Source organism: Squalius cephalus (genome assembly GCF_949319135.1).
Source record: "Squalius cephalus genome assembly, chromosome: 15".
Taxonomy (NCBI): domain Eukaryota; kingdom Metazoa; phylum Chordata; class Actinopteri; order Cypriniformes; family Leuciscidae; genus Squalius; species Squalius cephalus.
Genome location: NC_137136.1, coordinates 28,679,415 through 28,705,442, shown reverse-complemented (window position 1 = coordinate 28,705,442; position 26,028 = coordinate 28,679,415). Strand labels below are relative to the sequence as shown.

General features: G+C 37.6%; 1 protein-coding gene across 1 annotated transcript in view; it reads right to left on the bottom strand.

Moving 5' to 3' along the window:
- Positions 1-26,028, bottom strand: part of cdkal1 (CDK5 regulatory subunit associated protein 1-like 1) — a 603,253-nt gene that overhangs the window by 287,122 nt on the left and 290,103 nt on the right. Inside the window, exon 8 of the mRNA XM_079894178.1 lies at positions 4,450-4,553. Within this exon, the coding sequence (XP_079750304.1) occupies positions 4,450-4,553 (104 nt within the window). The remainder of the gene's footprint in view (positions 1-4,449; positions 4,554-26,028) is intronic.

Sequence of the window (26,028 nt, the reverse complement as noted above, 5' to 3'; positions counted from 1 at the left end):
AAGACAGAGCAACATCACTGAAACCAGCAATGACACAAATCAGCCAAAATTCCAACTGACTCAGAACATATTGAATCATTCTGATCCACGCTGCTAACGATCGTGAAGAACAGCATGTGCAAACACAGCGCTGGATTCTGATGTGTTTCTGAGATGTGGCTTCAGCATCGGGTGTAGACGTGTTTCCACGTCAAGGAATTCACTGGGACATGTGTGGGCCTAATCTAATAGCTGAAGTGAAGTGTGGATGAATTCATGAAGAGCTGCAGTGACTCAAATTGAGCACAGAAGAATAATTTGCTGATGGGACTAAATCAACACACATAAGGTCAGTATATTTAACCACAGTAATTAAAGGTGCAATAGGTGTTTCTCTACAAATATATATATATATATATATATATATATATATATATATATATATATATATATATATATATATATTTTTTTTTTTACATTTATTATTTATTTATTTATTTATTTTTGGTTATGCTGGTTGAAAGTCTCCTCATATCCTGATAGCAATCACTATGTTAAGCGGTCTAAGAGCAATGTCCTTCAGATGATACATTAAACCGAGGTCCTGACTCTCTGTGGTCATTAAAAATCCCAGGATGTCTTTAGGAAAAAAAAGAGTAGGGGTTTAACCCCCATTGGCTTCTGCCCATAATCATGGCCTCCTAATCATCCCCATTTATACTAATTGGCTTCATTACTCTGTCTCCTCTCCACCAATAAGATGCTGTGTGGTGGGGGTTCTGGCGCAATATGGCTGCTGTGGATGCTGCACATTGGTGGTGGCTGAGGAGATTCCCTCTTCCATATGAAAAGCACTTTGAGTACCCAGAAAGGCACTATATAAATGTAAAGAATTATTATTATTATTACTTAGATTTTAGTTGTTTGTTTTTGTTCTATATCCCAAAAGAAAAAGCTGTATAAGCATTGCAAGTATCCAAAAAACACATATTGATGTTGTTACTGAATAAAAATACCTCACTGAAACGGATGAGTGCCTGCTAAGGTGTTCATGAGTGCTGCTAGTGCTGCAAAACCTCAGCAGTCCATATCAGAAGATTTCTGATCATCTGTGGAGCAGTTAACAGATCCACCTTGTGTTCTCCTGATGTGAGGAATTGACACATCTGCAGTTACTCAAACTCAGTCAGATCTACTGCTCATTCTCTGCTATATTTCAAATCAGATTTGAAATTTTAAATCAAATTTGAATAAATCCATAAAAAAAAATGCCCAGAGTTCAGTGCAAATGAAATAAATCCTCCGTTTGGGGATACCACTGAAAATAAAGATTCAGTGTGGGTTCAGGAGGAGATTTAGAAGAAAATCACAGCTCAAGTCATCTCAAGGCTAAGGCATATATAAACAGAGAAAAAAGAGACACATTATTTAGGACATACTCATTAGCATTACTAGTTTTTTTGGTTTGTACTACAGCAGGACCTCAGCTCTCCAATCACAGTCCACCTCTAGAATAATGTCACTGCAGTGTATTTGAATTCAGAAAGTGTTACACTAGCAGCAAATGTTTGTTTAATGCGCTCCAGAAACTAAAATGTTCTGGTCATACATTTAAAACAAATATGCAGTGCCTATGTATAAATATTTGTTTAAAAAAAATACTCTTTAATATTATAAAAATAAAATAAAAATTGTAAGAGGTTTTTGAAAGAAAGAAAGAAAGAAAGAAAGAAAGAAAGAAAGAAAGAAAGAAAGAAAGAAAGAAAGAAAGAAAGAAAGAAAGAAAGAAAGAAAGAAAGAAAGAAAGAAAGAAAGTTGACAGATGCCTTGACATGGGATGGGAGAGCGTTGCTATAGTGTGACGATATTGCATTGCAATAGGTAGCACTTCAAAGTTAATAGCAAATCAAAACTAGTAAGCACATCATTTGTAACCGAAAGGGTTTAATGACAATATCTGGTTATGGTTACACTTACAATAGTTACAAAACAGATGTATGAGATGATAAACTTATACCATTAATCGTACCCAGCATACATGTAAAATGTTGCCTGAGGGATAGAAAGAGAGAAAGGCTTTAGAAAAGAGAAGAGAGAAAGAGCCAGAGAAAAGAAGAGCAAGAAAAAGAAGCAGAATCCAAGAGCAACAGTTCAATCTTCTTTTATCCCTTCCTTGACCATGTGACTGAAACCCAAAGTGAGACATTCAAACTGACCAATCAGAGGATGGCAACTTCCCCCACCATGCTAAAAGTGTGGCAATTAGCAGACCATTGATGTACACGCCTTGGCCTTCAGGCCTTGATAACCATCAACACCTCTTTGTCTTTAGGAATTCCAAATGGTCATTGTGGTAAGAAATGGGGTGGAAACAGTAAAGCAAATGTATTTGCTCATTTTCAAATATATTTGGTTATTTCCAACCCTACACATCCTTTGCTCCACTTCCATCAGTGTTTAATGTGAAATAGTGCACATGCTCAGACAGGACTGCTCTGTGTCTCACACACACTATGATCTGCTGCATAGTACTGAAGGTTCTGTCAGATGTAGATGGTCAACATTAGCAAACGTGTGGAGCACGTGTCTGTTACTGTGACACCACTCGCACTCGCACAGTAACAGAGAAACACACAATACAATACACATACACACACACATCCATAAAGGCACATATGTTGCTCAATACATTTCTGATGTGACTTACTAATGCTCAAACATCCCATCTTCCTCTTGTAATGAGATGTTCTCTCGGTCCGGACGACCACAAACGTCAAGGAGCCATGAGACACTACTGACACGTCCGTATAAACTAGGGCTGCAACTTTATTTTGATGATTTATTTCGATGATTTTGATCATTAATATCCCCAACTCTAATAAATATGAACCATAAATTCTGCCACTAATCTTTCAGCTTTTTACTAAAACATTTTATATATAAAAAAAATACTTTACAAAAAAAAGAAAAAAGTGCCAAGAATTAAAAGGCATCTATCAGTAATACAAACGTCCATGAAGGCTGCATTGTCAGTCAATGGCTACGTTTACATCCAACCAAATAATCCGTTAGTAATCAGATTAACGGCTCAATCGGACTGAAAACCCTCAATGTAAACACCATAAGCGATCCAAATGAGCTCGATCCAAATGAAATTTCGATCCGATTGAAAGGGGTGGTTTATTCCTTTTCTAATCCGATCGAGAGAACATGTAAACACTTGATCGGATTGAAAAACAAAACTGAAAGGACTGCGCATGTGCATTGACGTTGAAATAGCGTGATGACATATCACATGTTGTTGTTCCTGTTGAATTAAGTGTCATATAAATGATTGTCCCGTCATTCTAAAATTCTCCTTTTACTCAGCGTCTATGAAGTGGAGCAGGACAACGTCCCACCAGTCCATGTTTCAGATTCTCATCCACAGACGACTGGTTTTGGGAGCAGTGAGGGGCATTTTTACTGCATGATTAATATAAGCAGAACGGCACCACAGTTCATATGCTCATTGTCTCCAAATTTTGACCAGAAATGAATAAATATTAAGCCTGCTATTTAAAACAAATAAAGAACCAATGTAGGAGAATATTTAGTATGCGCAAACAGCGAGAAACTCTGTATATTCGTGCAGTGTGTGCATGTCAAAATATCTACTCTGATTTGAAGCTTGTGACAAACGCGCACATCAACCCAATCACTTGTTTAGCGTTCATGTAAACACTACATTCAGATTCACCAATCGGAATGAATTCAGTCGGATTGAAACAAACGTTGTGCATGTAAATGTAGACACTGTTTGGGATTGACAGCAGCATTTGCTTACAGGTGTGAATATTGAAATGTTTTGTTCATTCAGCAGATTAAAGAAGCTGCTTGTATACATACCTGTATGAATGAACATCTGAAGTCACAACCTGTATAATAAAGTATCATGATAAAGATATCCAATTGAGAATATCTTCTACATCATATAAAGTGACAGAGCTGTCCACTGCTGTTCCTCTGATACACCGCAGGTTTTCCCAGAATGCGGTTGTGAGCACCAAAAATGTTGGTTTGGGTAAAAAAAAAATTGTACAAAATAATAGTTGTATAAAATAAAATAAAAAGCTGTATAAACAACCTTATAATGCATGATGCAATTATAACCATTAGCATCTGCTTCAGGAGATGCATCAACGTATTTACATAATCTGCGTTGTTTCAGCCCTAGCTCTCATATCACTCGTAGGAATCATGGGCTGATTAACCTGATCTCTGTCAGACGACTGAAGCTTATGTACTTCAGTAAATGTCATTAAACTTGTGGTTTGCTCGGGTACTATTATAAATTTAACAATCTTAATGACACCTTTAAATTTAATTTAAACAGAGTAAATAGAGTAAATGTTGAGCAAACATCATTTCCATGTAGTATTTTGTGATCACTCTGACTTCAGGATTTAAAAGTCAAACAGTTGGACTCACCTTGGAAAGACTGTCTGGCTCTCTCCACCAGCTCCTCTATGGGGTAACTGGCCAGATCCCCTCTAGCGTGTTTGGTTTTGCAGTACGTGCAAGCGTTCAGACAGCTGTGGGAGAGAGAGGAGATCATAAACATCATGAGGCGTTACATACACACATCTAAGTATGACGGATATCAACGGCAACACGTCTGAACACTCTGATTTCACATTTACTGCAGAGCAATCATTCTCCATAATATTTTGATTTGTAAAATACTAACAGAAATGTAATTTATCAGGGTGAGGTCTGGGTGAAACTTCTGTCCATGCCATATTTCATACTTTGTTTTGCATAAAGGCAACCCATCAGCTCCGCTGTCTCAGTGAAACACACACATTATGCTCTACAGATAAAACTGAATGAAAATTAAATGGGATTCACTGCTACATTTTATTTATTTATTTCTCCTTTATTTAACAAGGAAGATTACATTAAGATTACATTAAGATATCCCAATCTCTTTTTCCAGGGAGACCTGGTCAAGACGGCAGCACATAGAGTTTCAAATAATAATAAAAAACAAGTACAAAACAGTACTCAAACAAAATAGTTGATAAAAATAGGGCCAAGCAAAGCACTTATAAGACTCTTTTAAAGCAGATTTCAAAATACATTTAAAAGTATTCAAAGGTGGCAAAAACTCCAGTTTAAGTATATTTTGCAAGTCATTCCATGCCCAAGGGGCATAAAAGGAAAAATCATGTTTACCAAATTCTGAGGATACTTTTGGACTTTTAGTTGAAGGTGTAACTGAGATCTAGTACCATAACTGTTTGTATAAAAAGTTAAGAGCTTAGAAAAATAAGCCGGCAATTTACCTAAAAGTGCCTTAGCGATAAATATATACATATGCAAATATATACTATATTGTAAAGAGGACCTTGCTAAAGATTCATAAAGTATACAGTGATGTGTACGTGATTCTGTACCACACACAAAACGTTACGCCACATGATAGAGTCCAGTTACCTTAATAAAGACGAAGACGCATGCATATAAACAAGGTCACCATAATTATAGATGAAAAAAAAGTACTCTCCACCAATTTCTTTCTAGCCTCATAGGGAAAGCAATTTTTTAAGCGATAAAGGAGACCCAATTTTGGCTTAATCTTCAGCAAATTATCAATGTGAACATTAAAAGCTAGTTTTTCGTCCAACCATATGCCTAAATATGAGAGCTAACTCTTTCAGTATGTGTGCCACCTAAAGTTGAAATTGCCACATCTGTTTTCTTAGAATGCGTATGACTAAAAATCATATATTTAGTCTTTTTTTTTTTTTTTTTAAACCAATTTCAATTGTAGCAATGAATGTTGTATTACATTAAACGCAATTTGTACGTTCAGTAGAGCTTGATTTAAAGAAGATGCTGATATATAAATAATTGTATCATCAGCATACGGCATACTCCTAAACCCAAATCATTGATAAAGATGGAAAACAGAACAGGAGGTAAAATTGAACATTGGGGAACTCCTTTTTTACTTGGAAAATTTTTGAATAATAGTTTTCTAAACTTACACACTAAACTGTTCTAACCATTTTAGAGGAGTTCCGCTAATACCTATAGACCTAAGTTTTTGTAGCAATAGATTATGGTCAACAGAATCGAAGGCTTTTGAAAGTTCAACATATAATGCTGCACAATACTTTTTACTATCTAGAGAGTTTATAAGATAATTTGTAACTGACAAAGCTGCAGTTATAGTACTATGACCTGCTCTAAAACCAGATTTGTCATAATTAAATATATCATTATCCAATAAAAAATGTTTAATCTGTAATTTATCAATCATTCAAATATTTCAGATAAAACAGGTAATCTGGAGATAGGACAATAATAATTAGGAACTGAAGGATCTCCACTTTTTAATAACGGAATAACTGTTGCCGACTTCCACGTTCTCTGTATAGTGTTTGAAATTAAACTTAGATTAAAAATAAAAGCAACTGCTCTGCCAGCAGCCATTTTTAAAAAAACAGGGGTAAATTTGATCAACTCCTGCTGATTTTTTATTATCTAGTTTCACTAAAGCATTGTAAACCTGAGATGTTGTAAAGGAAGAGAAATTAAACACTTACCTGGGACAATGTTTAGCTTAATCAACATATGTAGAAGTAAAAACACCAGAACTAGTAGAGCAGACTAGTTTAAACCAACAGAAAAATAATTATTTTTGCAATGTTTGCTCTACCCTTAACGACAGTTTGATTAACAATCAAGTGATCTGGAGCTTTAATTGATAAATCTATTGAATCATTTGATTTATTCGCCTTGGCCCAAGCAACATTTTTCTGTTTAAAAAGAAAAATCTATCACTGAACCAAGGATTGTCTTTTCCGCTTATCCTTAAATTAAACATTTACAAGGAGCATGCTTATTGCATATTGTTCGAAAAATCTTTTTTAAATAATCCCAAGCTAAGTTTACAAATGGCATATGTGAAACAACACCCAGATCACTGTTATTAAGATCATGCTGTGACACTATATTGGGGTTAAGAGAAATACACAAATTTATTTTATTTTACCAATGTGAGGAAGACATTGAACGTCAGACACTGTGTAAAATATGTATAGGGATGACTTGATTGGTTTCAGGCCCTAGTTGAATTTCTCTGTCTTTTTTGTATGTGGGACTTTTATGTGTGGAGGAGAAACATCTTGGGGTGAGCAAAATGGACTTTTATTTTGATAGGAGAGCACCTAGAGGAAGGAAGGCCTTCTTTAAGAGAAATGCCCAAGCAAGTGGGAAGGAGCGATGTGAGTTGATCCTGTTTGAATGAAATGGATTGGTAATTTTTAGCCTTCTCCTTTGAAGTTGCTTATGGATTAATTACCCATTGAGATTCAAGAGAAGACTTGTTTTTTGGGGGTGTTTTTGCTATTTCATCACATTTGGAGGATTATTATCATTTTTCTTGGACATTTTGATTCATTTTTTGGGGCTCAAGGACTACGGATTCACACATAAGGACAATACTTCTCAAGCATGGACTATTTGATCAAGGACTCTCGGATAAGTGTCATTTTTCTGATTTGACTATTGAATTATTAATATACCTTGTTGGTTAACCTGCTTATGCCTATATTTGTCTGATTACAAGGGTTTATTCAGTTATTCCCCTTATTCATTAATGCAGTGTGAGTACCCTGAACTTTTGAGTGACTACTGGTTTATTTAAATTACTAGTCCAGTTTGTTACAATGCATAAAAGCCTGTTCGTGGAAATGCTTAAAAAAATCTTCTATAAATAAAATGGGGTGAACACTTGGGGATCTTATAATTTCTCACACAAACAACTGCACAATGATCACTAATGTCATTACAGAAGACACCAACTGCGGTAAACTTATGAGATGCATTAGTTAAAATTAAGTCCACTAAAGTCTATTTATCCCAGTCCTTTTGATTAACTTGAGATGTTGAATTAATTAGTTGTACCAAACAAAGAGAGTCACAAATCTCTTTAAATTGGTCCAACAGTGGTGAAAGCAAGTCCCAATTCAGGTCGCCGAGTATAATAAGTTAATGTTTATTCCACAAGTGTTTACTACACTTGAAGAAGATGAAGATGGACAATAGCATCCAACAACAATAATGCCAGATCTCGATGAAAAAGTTAATTTTAGTGCAAGTAATTCAAATCCATTTGGTTAGCTGACAGGCTATATGCAGGAACAGTTGAGATTAGTTTTTACATAAATTGTGGCGACTCCTTTCTTTGCACGATCACTCCTGAATAGGTTATAGGTATCTATATTAATCATATCATTTGTAATTGATGCCTTTAGCCATGTCTCAGTAAAAAAAAAAAAAAAAAAAAAAAACCCTTTCTGCATCAGTCATGTCCACCCAGATTCTTAAAGAGTCAATTTTATTAATCAAACTATGCACATTCAGTTGTAGGAACCGTAATCCTTTCGCTTATTTATAGCTGTCAGGCGTTTGAAATTGGGATAGCTCTGGACCTGAATTGAGATGGACATTTCTTGATAGTAAAAGCAAAAGGAAAACTAACCATGTTTTCCTCACCGCGCACACGGAAGAATCTTTTCAAACAATAGGTGAAGTGTAGGGTGAAAGACTCCCCGCGACAAAAAGCAACGTATAACACGTAAAGTTGCTCCAGAGGAGGCTTGCAGCTCAGAGGGAAGATCTCTCCAGAGAAGCCAGATCTCATGAACATGATCCTTGAGCAGACCCGAAGCAGTACCAGCATGCCAAACAGGCCACTGAGTCCACAACCAGAGCGTCATTGCCTCCCAAACGCTCTGGTCAATTTCTCCGGGACAGTCCTCCATATCAAAAGACACACCAGTCCAAAGCACCGTTGCCTCCCAGTTGCTCTCGCCATTACCTCGCCAGAAGACACACCAGTCGCAAAAGTCCACGACAACAGGCCGCAATACAAGTAGAATAGTAGGGTAGGTATTTGCATTTTTTAAACTAAAAACTATAAAATATACTGAACAGAGCTAAAAAGATATGACAATAAAATAGTGCAAATGTTTATATTAAAAGTTAAAACAGATGAAATGACAGCGACAAATACTCGTCTACAAACAAGACGCCATCTTGAAAAGCACTTTTCCTTTCTCAGTCATTGTTAAACTGCAGTATGCACTAGGCCATAAAGTAGTAAAATGCAGAAAAGGCACAGTAAAAATACAAATAAAAGTCCAATTTAAAAGCCTCAATTTAGCCCTAAGGTTGTTGTTGTCCTACACAAGTTTGGTGCAGAGGTAAAGAGTCTTATCTTTGCATTTCAGAAAACTGATCAATAAGCATCTAGCAGGAGGATGGTGGTATGGATGAAAAATCTTTTTGCTGTTTGTTTGTGTGAGAGCTTTGCTGAATGAGCTCCACCGAGAGCCTGACTAGACGAGAGCTTTGAGCCTTGAGCGCCGCCACATCTTTCATCACCACTGTTGATGAAGCCCTCTCCGGCTTGCTTCAAACAACAACAGAGACACCGGCTCCGCCACGGGCCAAATCTCTGACAGGATGTCAGGCCGTCATCCAAGAGCACAGAGGAGAGTTCAAATCGCTGCACTGCCATGAGGAGTATCATTAGACTTAGAGAGAACAGCATCCAGCATTACTTCCCCTCTAGCTAACATCTTCTGGAAAAGTGCTGAGCTGAGTGTCTGTGGAACATCAGTGCTGAGCTTAAAGCCGGTGGTTCAACACATACACACATCTAAATGTGTAATTGCTATATGAACATATTGATATTTGTTCCATACTACTGTCTGCATATGTAGCTCCCTTCAAAGGCATCATCCTCCCTCAAATAACACAGATTCAGTGATTTTTAATGTTCTACTTGGGCAATAACTACAAAACAACAACAATGTAGATGCACACAACTACTTGGAGTTTGATGTCATTAATAAATATACAGAACACACAAATAATGAGTAAACATGTCAAGTTTTAATTAGACTATTTTTACAAAATGCATTTGGTACTGCATTGTAGCACATCAATAAACGGCATTCAAATATATATGAAAATGTACTTTCATCCAAGATGGCAGCTCACTGGGGTTTGATACCATACTGCTGTTTGTATGAACAACTGATGCTTGCAGTAAGTGAGTCAAGAAACATATTCCTCTAACTTCATGAGCCCGGCCACTAAATGCTGGTCTTCAATGGTTGATGGTTTCATTCAAAGTGGACTAGAGGATAAAATGTGAGGACAAGAAAAGTTAATTAATCAATCTTGTGCATTGAGTGAAACTAAATTTGCCTTTGTAAAGAGCTGGAGTCAAAAAATTTCAACTAACTAAATATCATGACCCAAAGCCAAAAGACCAGGATCAAGACATAAGCACTCCCACAAACTAGATTCCCCAACAAACATTTTAACACAGATGACCAAGACAGACGTTCTTTCTGTCCACTGAAATCCCTCTTAAAGAAAAATAGTCAAATTGTCTGGCTTTGACATCACACAATTTTTAGCAGTGACCATCTATCTCCCAGCACTCCAGCAAATTAAACTTCTTTACGACATCCACCTCTCATTGTCAGTCACAAACCTGGCTTAGAATGGACCCTCACTTGACCTTTGAGGCCCACATTAACCCTCTGAGGTCGGCAAACGCGCCGGCGCGTTTTGCCGTATTTTCTTCACATTGTAGCACTATAAACTTAAATTTCTCCGTCATTTATGGTCATAAAGAAAAAAGAAATATAAAAAAATAATCTGTGATATTTTTACTTTTGTAGGTGTCCACTTACAATCAAATCAAAAAATTGTGCTTTTGTAAAATAAAGAAAATAAACAGGGTGTGCGTTCTGCCTCTCCGTCGCGGTGAACTTTTTTTTCTTGAGCACGTCTATAAACTGAAACCAAACTCAGCGAATACTAGTCACACATTTATGAGCCATACACCTTTACAAACATTTAAGTGTGCACTTTTAAATGATCGGATTCAAACTGAAAACAAATATTCTCTGTTTAAGTAATTTGTATAAAACCAACAAGATGTCCAGCTTCTCAAACGCTTCCTAATTATTTTTAATTTGAACACGCCCACTCGCGCAAAAGATATTCACATGCAAATCTCCACATGGAACGCGAACGCGCTCGTTACCTCAGAAACAAAACATCAAAACACTTCACAAGTCTCTGCTTTTAGACGCGCCTGAGCTTACATTGGAATTACCTCAGAAGAAGAAGAACGCGATTTGAAGACAAGAAAGATGTAAGGTAAGAAATTCTTACATATTAGTTTGTTATTGTTGCATAAATTTCACATTGCAGTTGAACTGTTGCTAGATATATGGTGAATATTATAATATTTAGACCCGTGTTTACTGTTACTGTGTTTGTGGATATCTGCTCAAATGTAGATATGTATATGGTAAGTTAACCATAATGTTTTATATTTGAGCGCGATCGTGTTTGAATGTATCATATTTGGATCGCGATCGCGTTTGAAAAGCACCAAACGGCTTCATGTTTTTACTATTATCTCATTTCATATCATCATAACGAATGGAAACATTAGAAGTAACATGATAATCAATATATTTTTCTCTAGCTTAGTTGTTACTGAAATATTTTGGAAGATTTATAGGCTGATATGGTTACTGTTATTATTATTTTATGCAGCACTGTGCATAGCCTATGCCTACAAGGCACAACAAACCTGGTGTTCATTATATTATATATTGTTGGAAACATTTATGTGTGTGTGTATGTGTGTATTCTGTGAATTTTAAAAAGCAATTTTAACCAGAAAAATCTCAAATTTATTCCCAAAATCGTGCAGGCCTATAGTTTCTCTTGATATCAGTTTGTTCACTTTTTTTTTTTTTTTCTTTCAGGGCTCAGATGCCAGCCACTCCTGCTAACTTCAACATTCACATGAGTTTGTACATGAACATGGTAAAGTGAAAATCCAAAACCTTGGAAATGAAAGGTATGTACAATGTTTTTAGGAATGGCACAAAGGTCTCTGTCTTTGGATAATTGTTTTCAATGAGTGCTTTTTTGTCATTTGTTTTGTATCTTTGGATTATGTTGTGTTGTAAATAAATCCAAAAAATCAAAAAAATCTAAAAGCCATTCTTTTTTAAATCTCCTCATTCTTTGTGCAAGGTTGCTCAGAATGATAGGGGCCTGATAGCTCCTAATAGGGCCGTTAGGGGAGGTTCTTTGTCTTTCTCAGGTGTCAAAAGCTTACATATTAATGAGCTCCCGCATAAAGCTTTTTCACACAAAACACGTCGTAAAATTTTTTAATCAATATATTGTCTTATCTGAATGAGCAGTCAGGGTGATTTTCACATAGTTTTGGAGCAAATATTCTAGGCTACGTCATACAATTTTCAAAAGTCTTGTGAAGAAATAATCAGTATGGGTTTCATGACCTTATTTCAGTGAGAATTTTTTTTTTGTATTTTCACAAACCACGCATAAATGTCATTATCTCAAAACTACAAACTTTTACATACATGCTGCTGATAAATTATTGTAGCAGAGTTTGTGCTGAATACAGTGTAATTAGACTTTAGCCATGAAAATGTCACAAGTAACAGAAATAAGCACAAATGTCAGAGCATGTCAGAACACCTCCAGGACCCATAAAACAGCTCAGACCTCAGAGGGTTAAACATCTTTGTAAAACCTCCTCCTTTCACTTCAAGAACATTGCAAAACTCCGCCCCATACTCACTTTCCCCGATGCTGAAAAACTTGTCCACGCCTTTGTCTCCTCCAGGCTGGACTACTGCAATGCGCTCCTCATCAGGATCCCAAGCAAGAACATCCAGCAGTTGCAGTACATTCAGAACTGTGCTGCTAGGATCCTGATGGGCGTGCGGAAGTACCACCACATCACACCCATCCTCAAATCGCTCCATTGGCTTCCTGTCCAGTACAGGATTGAATTCAAAGTTTCCCTTCTGTCCCACCAGTGCCTTCATGGCACTGCCCCCTTATATCTCAAACAACTCATCACCCCCTTTTCTTCCTCACGTCATCTCCGTTCTGGACAGGCCAACCTCCTCCAGCCTCCGAGGACAAGGCTTCGAACTATGGGTGATCGCGCCTTTTGTTCAGTTGCACCCAGTCTGTGGAATGCTCTCCCTGTCCATCTTAGGGCCCCTCAGACTGTGGACTCTTTTAAAAAAAGGCCTTAAAACCCATCTTTTTAGAAAAGCCTTTTATGGCTAAAAGTGTTATTTTAATGTTTCTGTTTTTACTCTGTTTTGCATTGTAGCACTTTGAGGTCACTGAATTGATGTAAAGTGTGTCAAATAAAATGTATTATTATTATTTATTACCCTATTTTTTTTTTTTTTCACTGTTTAAATAAATAGCAAATGATCCACCATAATCTATTTCTCCTTTATTTATTTTCTGTCCATCTAGTGAAAAATCTGTTTTACATTATATACAACATACACTTAGCTTGGCTAACGTCAGACCTCTTCTTATTGAGACGTGGTCTGGGAACCACATGTTCATTTTCTCGTATTTGAGGCGTGATTTACGAATGCCCAGAGCCGTTTATTGGGCGCATTCAATAAACAAATGCGAATGTCTATCAAATGCGCCTGTACGTAGCTCATAGCTAATCGTTTCAATTATACCAGATGACGTATGTAGAGTGACAGAAATTCAACGAGGAAGACGACGAAATAAACTTGCGTTCTAAACTACTTAGAACACTATCTAAGGCTGCATCGAAAGGTAACTTCGCGTCTGATGCCATGTTGGATCCATAGATATAAACAAACTGCTTTGGTGTGTCGCATAGACGTCGTCATTGTCTTGCTGCTCCCTCCCCGTTCTGTGATTGGTTCCCTTTTTGAGGGGAAAATCTGGTCCATGGTGTCCAGGCTGCCTAGCAGCGTGAATAAAATTGCGCTGCGCGCAAGGCAGCATTGGGAAACCAAGTCTAACATACACTAGAGATCATAGTTATAGGCATCAGAAAATGGTATTAATAGTATTTGTATTTTTTTTTTTATTGTAGAACTATAGCTAAAACCATATCTGCCATGTTCTTTACTGTGACATTACAGTACAGCTGTAAAATTAACAAAGGTATTAGTACTGTTGATTTACGATAAACTGGAACCATCTTGAACCATTTCTATCAGTAAATTTACAATGAAATTACAAAAAAAAAAAAAAAAAACCTTGTTGAAACTGTACAATTATGGTACATGGCTAGAACCACTGATGCCAGTATTTTACTCAATTTACAGGTAAACCTCTTGCTGTGTGACCCATTAGAACAGACCCGAGAACCGGTTGTGGCCGTTCTGCTCTATTCACAATTATAAACAGGCTCATTTATGAGGCTTCACGGGTTCTGTTCTCTCCACACGTTCTGTATGGCACAAAATATCAGGGCCAGATTAGACACCTGCAGTAAATAATTTCTTAATTACATCTGCTGAAAGCCACTCGTCGTGGCTGCATCCGTCTGTCATTAATTACACAAGCGATACATACGGACAATATACTTCATCACAGCACTGGGGCTAATGGGCCCCTGGTGAGACTAACCCGCTTTACTCTTTGTTACCTATTCAACAGTACTGTGACAGTAAGACAATGCTGAAAGCTCCCCAGATGCTCCCTGGTCCCTCAATTTATTAATTTGAGCCCCAGCGAGTGAGACGCAGCTAAATTATGCTGACCCCCGCCAGCAGAGAACGTGCCCAAGAGGACAGAGCCAGACACAAGCTTCTCCGTAAGGAGAGAGGAAGGAGACTCTAAGTTGATGATAAGCGCTCACATCTGCAAGGCCCCATTAATTGTGTGTTAAGTCGGTGGGCATGTTTGGGGTTGACTTGAACATAATTAAAAGAAGTTTGAACTTTGGGTAAGTTACACAGCTCATCCAGTGGTTTGTCATTGTGTTTGTGTTTGAAGGACAGAGGGAAGTCAATTGAGCTGGAGAGAAAGAAATAACAACAGACAAAAACTGTGACCGATGATAATACTGCAGCACTATAAAACTCAGAACTGTGCAGAAGGTCACTGGACACTAAATAACAGAACAATGTTAATCAGAGCAGGTACAGGATTCGGTTTTCATCAACTGAAAAGTCATAATTGCCAAGATGATGAGCAACCTCAACCAGCAACATAAACACAAGACATCCCAGCGGCCCAAGCATCACTTCCACCTCACTGCGACAGTTAGAAAAAACATGAGTTTCAGAGGGTCAAACGTACTCATGAGCTCATGGGCGCAGGGGATTATGGGAACTCCTGGGCAAGATTCACAGAAGCATTGAGAAGCAGTCTGGAAGACTTTACTGTGGCATTGGTCTCAGATGAATGGAGAGCTGGGTTTGTTTTCTATGTTTGAAGTGAATCTGAGAGATTGATTGTGTGTGTTTTTTTTTTTTACCTTTATATTGACCCACTTTAAATGAACAATCTTTATCCAGACATGGGCTGACTCTTCTGGTGCCTGCTGTCTGATCTGAGATGCACTTCCACCAAACATCACACAGAAGCAATGAAAGCTCTTCCCCGGTGTTTGGCTCAGTTTTAGACACTCTCAGTATTGTGCAGGGTTTGAGTTTTCCTCTCTATCTCTCAAACAGTATGTCAAACACTAATGGAATACATTCAAGCATGTCTGCTTACAGAGCAGCAGAGTCTCACTCTTCTGTGAAGCTTCATCTTGCTGACATCTTTGTCTTCAGCATCTTGTTTGTATTTGTGTCACTGAAGTAAACTTAAGTTTTCCATTATGGCATGTTTACCATTGCCTCATGACCCAGCCCCCCTCCTCATGTTCAGCAGTTTTCCCACAGTAATCTTGTAATTGAAGTATAATCTGCTGGTGATCAGTGCTGATGCAGCATTTGTTCACTGAGAGGAAAACCGAAAGTTAGCTGTTAATTAAAGAGGATGTGCAGCAGGCTGTAATCCGAAAGCATTCGTGTGCTGCTCCTGGAAACATCCTCTCCCATGCAAATATGTGCTGGGGTTGGCTGTCACAGGAGCTTGTTTTCCTGTAGTTATAAACCTCACAAGTGCTCTTATAATAACCCTCAAGCAATATAGGACTTTCAGGTTACACTGATTATCTGGAGTAGAGGTCGACCGATTAATCGGCCGATTTTTTGCATTTTTTTTTAACATAATCGGCATCGGCTAATATCCAAGTATATCAAGCCGATTATTAGGCGGGCACATCTGTGGGCAGCCTAGTGTTGTTGTTGTGGAACACGTGTTCGACGCACGCTGTGCCTAGAGTCATTTTCCAGCAGAGTGAGCAGACCTCATCCAGTGCCTAAGGAAGGAGCTAAGTTCCTTGGAGAAAACTCCATTATATTTAATTAAAAACTTTTAATTTGTTACTGCCAACTTCGAGAAAAAATATGGATAGGCGACATGACATTCGCCTACTTTGGATATTGGGTTGGAGAAGGGTTGCAATCATGTCACAATAAGTAAGCAAGAATTTTGCAATAACAGACAGTGAATCTGAGACTTTTATATTTGAGAGGGTTGTCACTCAATGCAGAGAAATAAGTAATAAAAAAGAGACCAACGCACTATAGTAGTGGTTCTCAACGGGGGCGGTACCGCCCCCCAGGGGGCGTTCAGAGAACAACGGGGGGCGTTGGAAGCAAGAATTTTGAAAGGGGGGCGTTCAGGTGTTAATGTTCACGAGTTTAAATATGTAACGCAAATTTTTGTTCATTTACTTTTATTCATTTTAAGCATTTAGTAATTTAGTTGTAATAAACACTTTAAGTGGGCTATTTAAAAAGTGTTAGGACTATGTTTTTGTTAAATTATGTTGTAAAACATATGCGCAGAGTGTGATATCATATTGTGTGTGCACGCGCATCTTTGGTGTGCGTGAAAGAATACGTCAGCAGCGCTAAAAACAAAACATTCGTCCGCACCCGCTCTACTCCTGACCGCAAGTCCACCGTCAGTGTTATAGGTAGGCACTAGGCAGGTTTTTTGTATTCATTTCTATTGCATTACAATTGAAAACATTATCAATAATGTCAAAAATATGATGTGCAGTCAAGTTCGGGTACGTGTTTGCTGTGAGAGTTCTCACCGCGCGCGCTTGTTGTGATTCGCGGAGTTTTGACGAGTTGTATTTTGACGACTTGATATTATTTCTTATTCAAATGTTTAGAATGCCTAACATTCTAAAATCTTCCAGTTTAAAGCGACATGTAGCCTATCGTTACTTTTGCAACGACTATTATTTTTCCAGTCATAGACCAGCGCTCAAGCACTGACTAATCCAGCGCTGACATGAATTCACGTGCTCAAAAATGTGTTTCGCGCTGACAGCAATCCGGTGGTGTCTAGAATCCAGCGCTGATAGAATCACGCAGCGGAGGAATGCAAAGTTGACAAGCCATTAAAAATTATTGACTTAAGAAACACTTAGATTTTTTCAAATATTTTCAATAAATCATGTTCCCATAAACTCTGGCGACGAATTTTAAAATTAATTAAACTATATTACATTTATAAGGTAAAACTTTTACATTTTTAGGCATTAACTAATTCCAATGCCTAATGCCAAAATGTTTTCTTGTTCACCGAGTAATTTACTGGTCAATCATTATTGTTAACTCGCAAGACAGTAAGGAGAAAATGACAATTTGATGGATAATTTAAATATATTCTGCAATCACATTTTGGTAATGTATTCATTCCGCCATCACATCTGAGTGCGAAACGCTGCTTGGGTAGTTTCAAGATAAAAATAATTAATAATACAATAATAATTTAATTGTTCATATGTGTTTAATCTTGTTAGAAGATTTTTTTTTTTTTTTTTTTACTGATTATGAACACAAATTAATCACGACAAACCAAATGAATTGTAATTGTATTACCATTGATGAAAACAAGTTGATACCAAGGTATTTTAGGCCTACAATTCTAACATAATTTTTCATGAAAAATCATGATCGTATTTATTTATTTTTCGAAAGTAAGGTTAATGTAAGCAGCTTCTTGCAATACTCTCCTAAATGCGTAATAAAACCTAAGTGCAAACATTACCGCTTTAATGACCGTCCTTTATTTTTCAGTGCATTTGTTTTACAATATATGGGATCAATATTATAACTATTATTATATAGTAGTGTAATGTAGACACAACTAAAAGAGGTTTGAATTTTTTCTTTGTTTAATTTGCACACTGAATATGGGTTGGCACTTTAATTTTGAACTCTCAAAGTGCACCAGATTTATTGAATTTAACACTAAAATGCACAAAATTTTCTTACGGGGGGGCATGCCCCCGAACCCCCCTAGAGGGACTGAGGTCCACTCACCATAGATTTACCAAAAATCGAATGAATCTAATGATTTTTAATGAATCACTGTGGAGTATAGTTCCATTGTATTAATAAAAAACAATTTTGCACTTATTTCATCTGTTAACTCTCACTCGTAGCTGACCGCTCATTAGTTTACAGGTGGGGGGCGTTCAGGGATTTTGATATTGGATAGGGGGTGCTGGGCCAAAAAAGGTTGAGAACCACTGCACTATAGGCTAGTGAAGGACTGGCTTTGCTAGCGTCGTCGTTGCTAGGGTTGAATATCAATGGGGATTTCTGTGCTTCATTTCGGTGCTACTGTTATGCCTGTGCTTCTCTTGGATGCTCTGAAAACGGACGTTAGAATAACAGAAACATCGCTTCGCTGCACGTGACGCTAGTTAGCAGCTAACTTTAGCATACCGTTAGCTAGTAGCTGGATTAAACACGGTTAAAATGCTGGCCAAACAGTGTAATGTGTGACACTATTTCACTGTAGACTAGGGATGGAACGGTATGTATGTAATGTATTTGTATTGAACCGAAATGGTACGGGCGTCACGGTTTGGTGTTTAAATTTACACGGAGAATACATGGTATAAAAATAAATAAAACGTGTGTGTGTGTGTGTGTGTGTGAGAAAGTGAGAGAGAGAGAGAGAGAGAGAGAGAGAGAGAGAGAGAGAGAGAGAGAGTCTCTCCCTATTACAGTGAAGAAACCTTCTCCATCCTGTAAGATGAGATTAGCCATTTCCAGACCAAAGGGAATGTGTTAATGTGTGGCGATTTAAATGCCAGAACTGGAAATTAACCAGACTTTGTCAGCACACAGGGAGACAAGTTTATTACAAACACCAGCCACCCTCTGCCCTCATACCAGCTCAGAAATAATTATGACAAATTCACAAACAGAAGTGGGAAAAGTCTACTTGAGCTCTGTCGATCACTGGGCCTGTATATAGTGAATGGTCGCATATGGGGAGACTCTTTTGGTTGTTATACCTTTAATTCTTTCCTGGGCAACAGTACTGTAGATTATTTCATCACAGACATTGACCCAGTGCATCTCAGAGCATTCACAGTCAGTCCTCAAACACCTCTGTCAGACCACTGTAAAATTACACTATATTTAAGACGAACTCATAACAATGAATCACACAGACAGCCCTCTCATTTACTGAAGCTGCAACAACCCTACAAGTGGACAAAAAACAGCACAGAAAATTATCAAAATGCAATAGAAAGCCAAACGATCAAATTATTATTAGACAAATTTATAACTAACACATATTCACAAAATAAATTAGGCATAAATCTGGCACTAAGTGGCATTACCAACATATTCCACCAAACAGCATCCATGTGCAATTTGAAAAAGAAATCATCAAAAAGAAAACCAAAAAACACCAACGAAATGTGGTTTGACAGTGAGTGCAAACATATCAGAACAACAGTACGAAATCTTTCAAATCAAAAACACAGAGATCCTGACTATGAAGAACTCCACCATCAATATCATGAAGCTCTTAGACTGTACAAACAAACTCTAAGAGTAAAAAAGGAAGAACACAGAACAATTATTTCAAGCAATGGAGGAGTCAATAAATACCAGTAACTTCTGGAACAACTGGAACACTCTCTATAGACCACGACAGGAAGAATTGGCCATTCAAAACGGGAACATATGGAGGACACACTTTGAAAATCCGTACAAAACAACTGAAACAAATCCGGCTCGAAATTAATTAAAAACCAAATTAGAAATCCTGAAAGAAAAAAAAATAAAGTCAATCAGAACCCCCTAGATTTCCCCATCACAGTAAATGAGCTTACAGATAGACTACATGCTTTAAAACCCAACAAGACCTGTGACATTGATGGAATATTAAACGAAATGATCAAACACACCAACAACAAATTCAAAACCGCAATAATCAAATTATTCAACATTGTTTTGAGTGTAGGATATTTCCCAGACTCCTGGAACCAAGGCCTGATTACACCAATCTTTAAACAAGGAGACAAATATGAGCCAAACAATTACAGAGGCATATGTGTCAATTAGCGAGGAGGGTCCGACAGCGGCATGGGCGTTCCAGACGAGCCACAGAAACTCCCCAATGGGCATTCCTGTAGCGTTTTATCAACCAATCAGAAAGAGTTTATGCCTTCTGGGAAAGGCGCAATTTCCGCTTTTTGGGAATATGGTAAAAGTCTTTACGAGTCTTTCTATGGTAGAAGCTACGTCAGAGAGTTAGTGTATTTGTTTCATGAGAAGTTATGTCCGTAAGTATAATTTATGTGTACAGTTTGAGCAATTCCAGTGTTGTGTTAGAGTGTGGTCGGACCCTCTTCGGTGACAACGAAAGCAAGCAAGTTAGTTAACGATGGCATAGCATGGGTAACGTTATAAATTGAGGCTCGACATAAGCCGTAGTTCTAGGTTCAGCTAGCCAGAACGGAGTTAGATTGTTTGGTCTTATATACAATCTATGATTGCTAAGGTAAGTTAAATACTGACAAAACTAGTCATCGTGTTTTTGTGGCAACGTTAAAAACATGTCAGCAACGCACATTGTTTCTTTCCATCTAAACGTCATTCAAAGTAAAGATGTAAGAAACATTATGCATCAGTGTTGCTTGTTTGTTGAACACGTTAGACAACGCAGCAAGTTCAAGCAGCAGCAAGATGGTATAAGAATACATTTGAGTTTGGTTAATGTTCTCCATATGTCTTCCTTTCACTGTAGTTACACACACTCACACACACACACACACTGTTAAACGCACTTTAACAAGACATTGTTGTACCACATGCAAGACATTTAATGCCTACAAATGTTTGGTTTGTTTGAGGGGTAGCTTAGTTGATATTAGTTTGTATAGTTAACGTTAGTTGATAGGCTATAACTTAGTTGAGTTAGTTTGTATTTAGAAGTTAAGTTTTAATTTTAATTAAATTTTTGTATATTTATACTGCATTACAATAAAGTTTGTTACGTAAAATAAATGGTCTTTGTGTCTTTATTGAAAATATCCATATTCAGCCAAGTATTAGTGTGTGTAAATTAGGGCTGTCGCGGTGAAGGATTTTCCCTTGCGGTAATTATGAGTGGCTCAATAGCGCGATATGCGGTTTTACCGCATTTATTAATTTATTTTGATTTATTTGTTGCTATATAAATAAGTGTTACGATGTGGTCAGCATGCACAAAAACGAGTACATTTTCAGTAACCAATAAACCGAAACTAAACAGCGTATCTGCGCATTGAAAGCCTGTCACTCAGCGCGCAGTTGTTACGGCAACGGACTGTCTTTGAGTGAGTCATTAAACCATTCATTCAACAACACGTTCAAAAACGCTGATTTATTCATTAAAAGATAGTAATGAAACAAGGTTAATTATTTTTAACTTTGAGCTCCACTTTTCAAGGCTCAGCTGACCAGCAATGCGTTGCATAGGTAATGCTGAAGCTTCACTTAATAGAGACAAATGGCATTGATTCAATGCGTGACTCACTGAGTTTTGTTTCCCGCGACCGCGAGTTCCTCGTGCTGTGGATGCTGACCAGCGCTGTCGCTGATGCCATTCATGGTAAATACCCTTTATTTTAAACGTTAAAATGATGACAGGACAAATATTTAACTTTCCTTGGACACGGCAACCTTTTCACGAATATGACTTGACCTCAAAGACAGACGCAGGTAATCGCACGCGCTTAGTCGATCTCTCTCATTCACTGTCTGTTTAGGCTTAAGTGCAAATCCACGAAGCCTCTGTACAAATCACCATGATAAAACCATGATCACCACGTCTTATTATCATTATTAACTTATTTAACATTCAATACACATGCACGAAGTTCAAAACAAGAAAGGTAACGTTATAGCCTTATGAAAAAAGAAAACACGTGAATATCGCGGTTGCTGCGGTTACTTGAATTCCTCTGCGGTTGGCTTGTCAGTAGCGCGGTACTGCGATATTGCGGTTATCGCGACAGCCCTAGTGTAAATAAGGGAACCCTTGTGAACTATGCTGTCTGATTGTAAATAAATGCTCCTTGTATCTTAAACAAATTTGCTCAATGCCCAGGTGATATTAAAATCCATACTTCAATTCGGCCATTGTTGTTGGGATATACACATGGAATATTATGAATATTATAAAAATTATATTACTGATGTTGGTGTATTGTGGAGATTAATCTAAGTCCTTCTGAATGCAAAGCAGTGTCAGATCCATAGCCTGGTATCTGATTGGGGTTATATGACAGCTATGCTTTCCCTGCTGATCTGTGACTGAAAAGTGTGACAGGAAAATAGTACTGCAGTATTTTCGTGTCCAAAATATTGCACTGTGCAGTAGCCTAAGTATACAGTGGTAACACTGTAGTAGTATTTGTTATGAATGCAGTTTTTTTTTCGTATCCAAATTATTGCACTTACAGCAGTACTACAACTGTGTTGAGGTGCAGTAGCCTATTCTGCAGAAATTACTGTACTGTTTTGATACTGCAGTACAATACGGGTTTAAAAAAATATATATATCGTAAGGGGGCATGTAAGCTATTTGACAAGTAGAACAATGCACTGCACAACCCAACATTTTCAACTGCTACTGCGACGTTCGGTAAGTTCTAAACTTAAGTTCCTGCTTTCCTAGGTTTGGTTCAATACTAACGTCAATGTGCAACCCTTATTTTGACATATGTTAGACCGAATGTTGACAGTTCCTCGTAGAAGGAGAAGAAAAGGGGGTGTTCCCGTTTAGGGAAAAAAACGCCCATTTATATTCCGCAGACCGATGATATTCCAATTAGCCTGGGTTTCCCCATGCTGCCTTGCGCACAGCGTGATTTTATTCATGCTGCTAGGCAGCCTGGACACCATGGACCAGATTTTCCCCTCAAAAAGAGAACCAATCACAGAACGGGGAGGGAGCAGCAAGACGATGACGACGTCTATGCGACACAACGAAGCAGTTTGTTTATATCTATGGATCCAACATGGCATCAGACGCGAAGTTACCTTTCGATGCAGCCTTAAATAGTGTTCTAAGTAGTTTAGAACGCAAGTTTATTTCGTCTTCTTCCTCGTCGAATTTCTGTCACTCTACATACGTCATCTGGTATAATTGAAACGATTGGCTATGAGCTACGTACAGGCGCATTTGATAGACATTCGTAGCGCCCAATAAACGGCTCTGGGCATTCGTAAACCACGCCTCAAATACGAGAAAATGAACGTGGTTCCCAGACCACGTCTCAATAAGAAGAGGTCTGACGTTAGCCAGGCTATGTGTCAATAGCAACCTAGGGAAAATATTCTGTTCGATTATTAATATAAGATTGCAGAACTTTCTCAAAACCCACAAAATTCTGGACAAAAGTCAAATTGGTTTTCTGCCCAAACACAGAACATCTGACCACATTTACACCCTCCACATCAATAAACATGTATATCAAAATAAATCCAAAGTCTTCGCTTGCTTTATTGACTTTGAGAAGGCTTTCGATTCGATCTGGCATGAAGGACTCTTCCTAAAACTACTAGAAAATGGGATTGGAGGGAATACATTTGATTTGATTGTAGCGTCTGGACCAATCAGACACACACAAATTATTCATTTATTTAATGAATAATCCAGCAAACTCACTCTCCCAACAAATGCCTGTGAAACTTTCCCCAAAAACTAACATCCCAAATGAAGCTAACACACTGGCAAAACGCGGTGTCTTGTTACAGGACATACTGAGACTGATAAGAGTTTTACAATCAAAAGGAATTTCCAAAGAGCCGCAACTCACTTAAATTATTGTAGAGGAAGAGAAATAAACCCTGTAATCCTATATATTCTATATATAACCACTTGAGAAATGTGTAAACATGTATCTAATTTTCCCATCTCATGATTTTCCTTTTATGTGGTGAGGCTTTTGTATTTTTGTAAACTCTATTGGGTTAATGTTTCAGACTTTGCATATTATGGTTAACCAAAATCATATGTGTGGCATGTTTGGTCTCTATAAAATCCAATCTTCGTCTCCGATTTGCTAATTTACATTACATTTTGCTAACTTTGTGACGCATTAGTATTATAAGAATCTTAAAGATTATTTTCTTAAACACCCAATGAAAGTACATATTCAAATGCCCTGCTAGAACACAATGGGTCGTAAAATTTCCCTCCAAAGGGAAATCTTCTCATTGGCTCACACACCTCCAGAGGTTGTGCCATCTTCACACTGATCAGTCACTGATCAGCTCTTAGCTCTCGCTTAGTCACTTTCTGAAATGCTGACATGAAGATGATGCTGAATTAGAAGTTTCTAAGGACCACCAAGCTCGTGCCAGGCTGCGGCCTTGTCTTTCCATTCACCAAAGATACTCTGACTACCACTGGTTCTCTCTCATCAAGACCACATCAGCGAAGATCAACTGGAGCCTCAACAAATTGCATCAGGACAGTTTAATTCAAATGGGAGAGACATGCAAGTTTCAAACTTAGTCTCATTATTTGATACATTAAGTATCCTTACTAGGGATGTTAACGATTAATCGATGATCGATTAAATGTCGATAATACATTTAATCGATAAAACTTATCGATCATTGATTAACCCTCTGGGGTCGACAAACGCGCCCGCGCGTTTTGCTGGATTTTCTTCACATAGTAGCATAATAAACTTAAATTTCTCCGTCATTTATGGTCATACAGAAAAAAAGAAATATGAAAAAAGAATCTGTGATATTTCTACTTTTGTATGTGTCCACTTACAATCAAATCAAAACATTGTGCTTTTGTAAAATAAAGAAAATAAACAGGGTGTGCTTTCTGCCTCCCCGTCGCGGTGAACTTTTTTTTCTTGAGCACGTCTATAAACTGAAACAAAACTCAGCGAATACTTGTCACACATTTATGAGCCATATACCTTTATAAACATTTAAGTGTGTACTTTTAAATGATCGGATTCAAACTGAAAACAAATATTCTCTGTTTAAGTAATTTGTATAAAACCAACAAGATGTCCAGTATCTCAAACGCTTGCTCATTATTTTTAATTTGACCACGTCCACGCGCGCAAAAGAGATTCACATGCAAATCTCCACATGGAACGCGAACGCGCTCATTACCTCAAAAACAAAGCACCAAAAAAACTTCACAAGTCTCTGCTTTTCGTTGAGTTTGAAAGACGCGCCGTGAGCTTACATTGGATTTACATCAGAAGAAGAACGCGATTTGAAGACAAGAAAGATGTAAGGTAAGAAATTCTTACTTATTAGTTTATGTTATTGTTGCATAAACTTCACATTGCAGTTGAACTGTTGCTAGATATATGGTGAATATTATAATATTTAGACCCGTGTTTACTGTTACTGTGTTTGTGGATATCTGCTCAAACGTAGATATGTATAATATGGTAACCATAATGTTTCATATTTTGGAGCGCGCTGTGCGTTTGAATGTATCATATTTTGGAGCGCGCTGTGCGTTTGAATGTATCATATTTTGGAGCGCGATCGCGTTTGAAAAGCAAAACGCACCAAACATTAGGCTTCATGTTTTTACTATTATCTCATTTCATAACATCATAACGAATGGAAACATTTGAAGTAACATATGATAATCAATATATTTTTCTCTAGCGTAGTTGTTACTGAAATCTTTTGGAAGATTTATAGGCTGCTATAGGTTATTGTTATTATTATTTTATGCAGCACTGTGCATAGCCTATGCTTA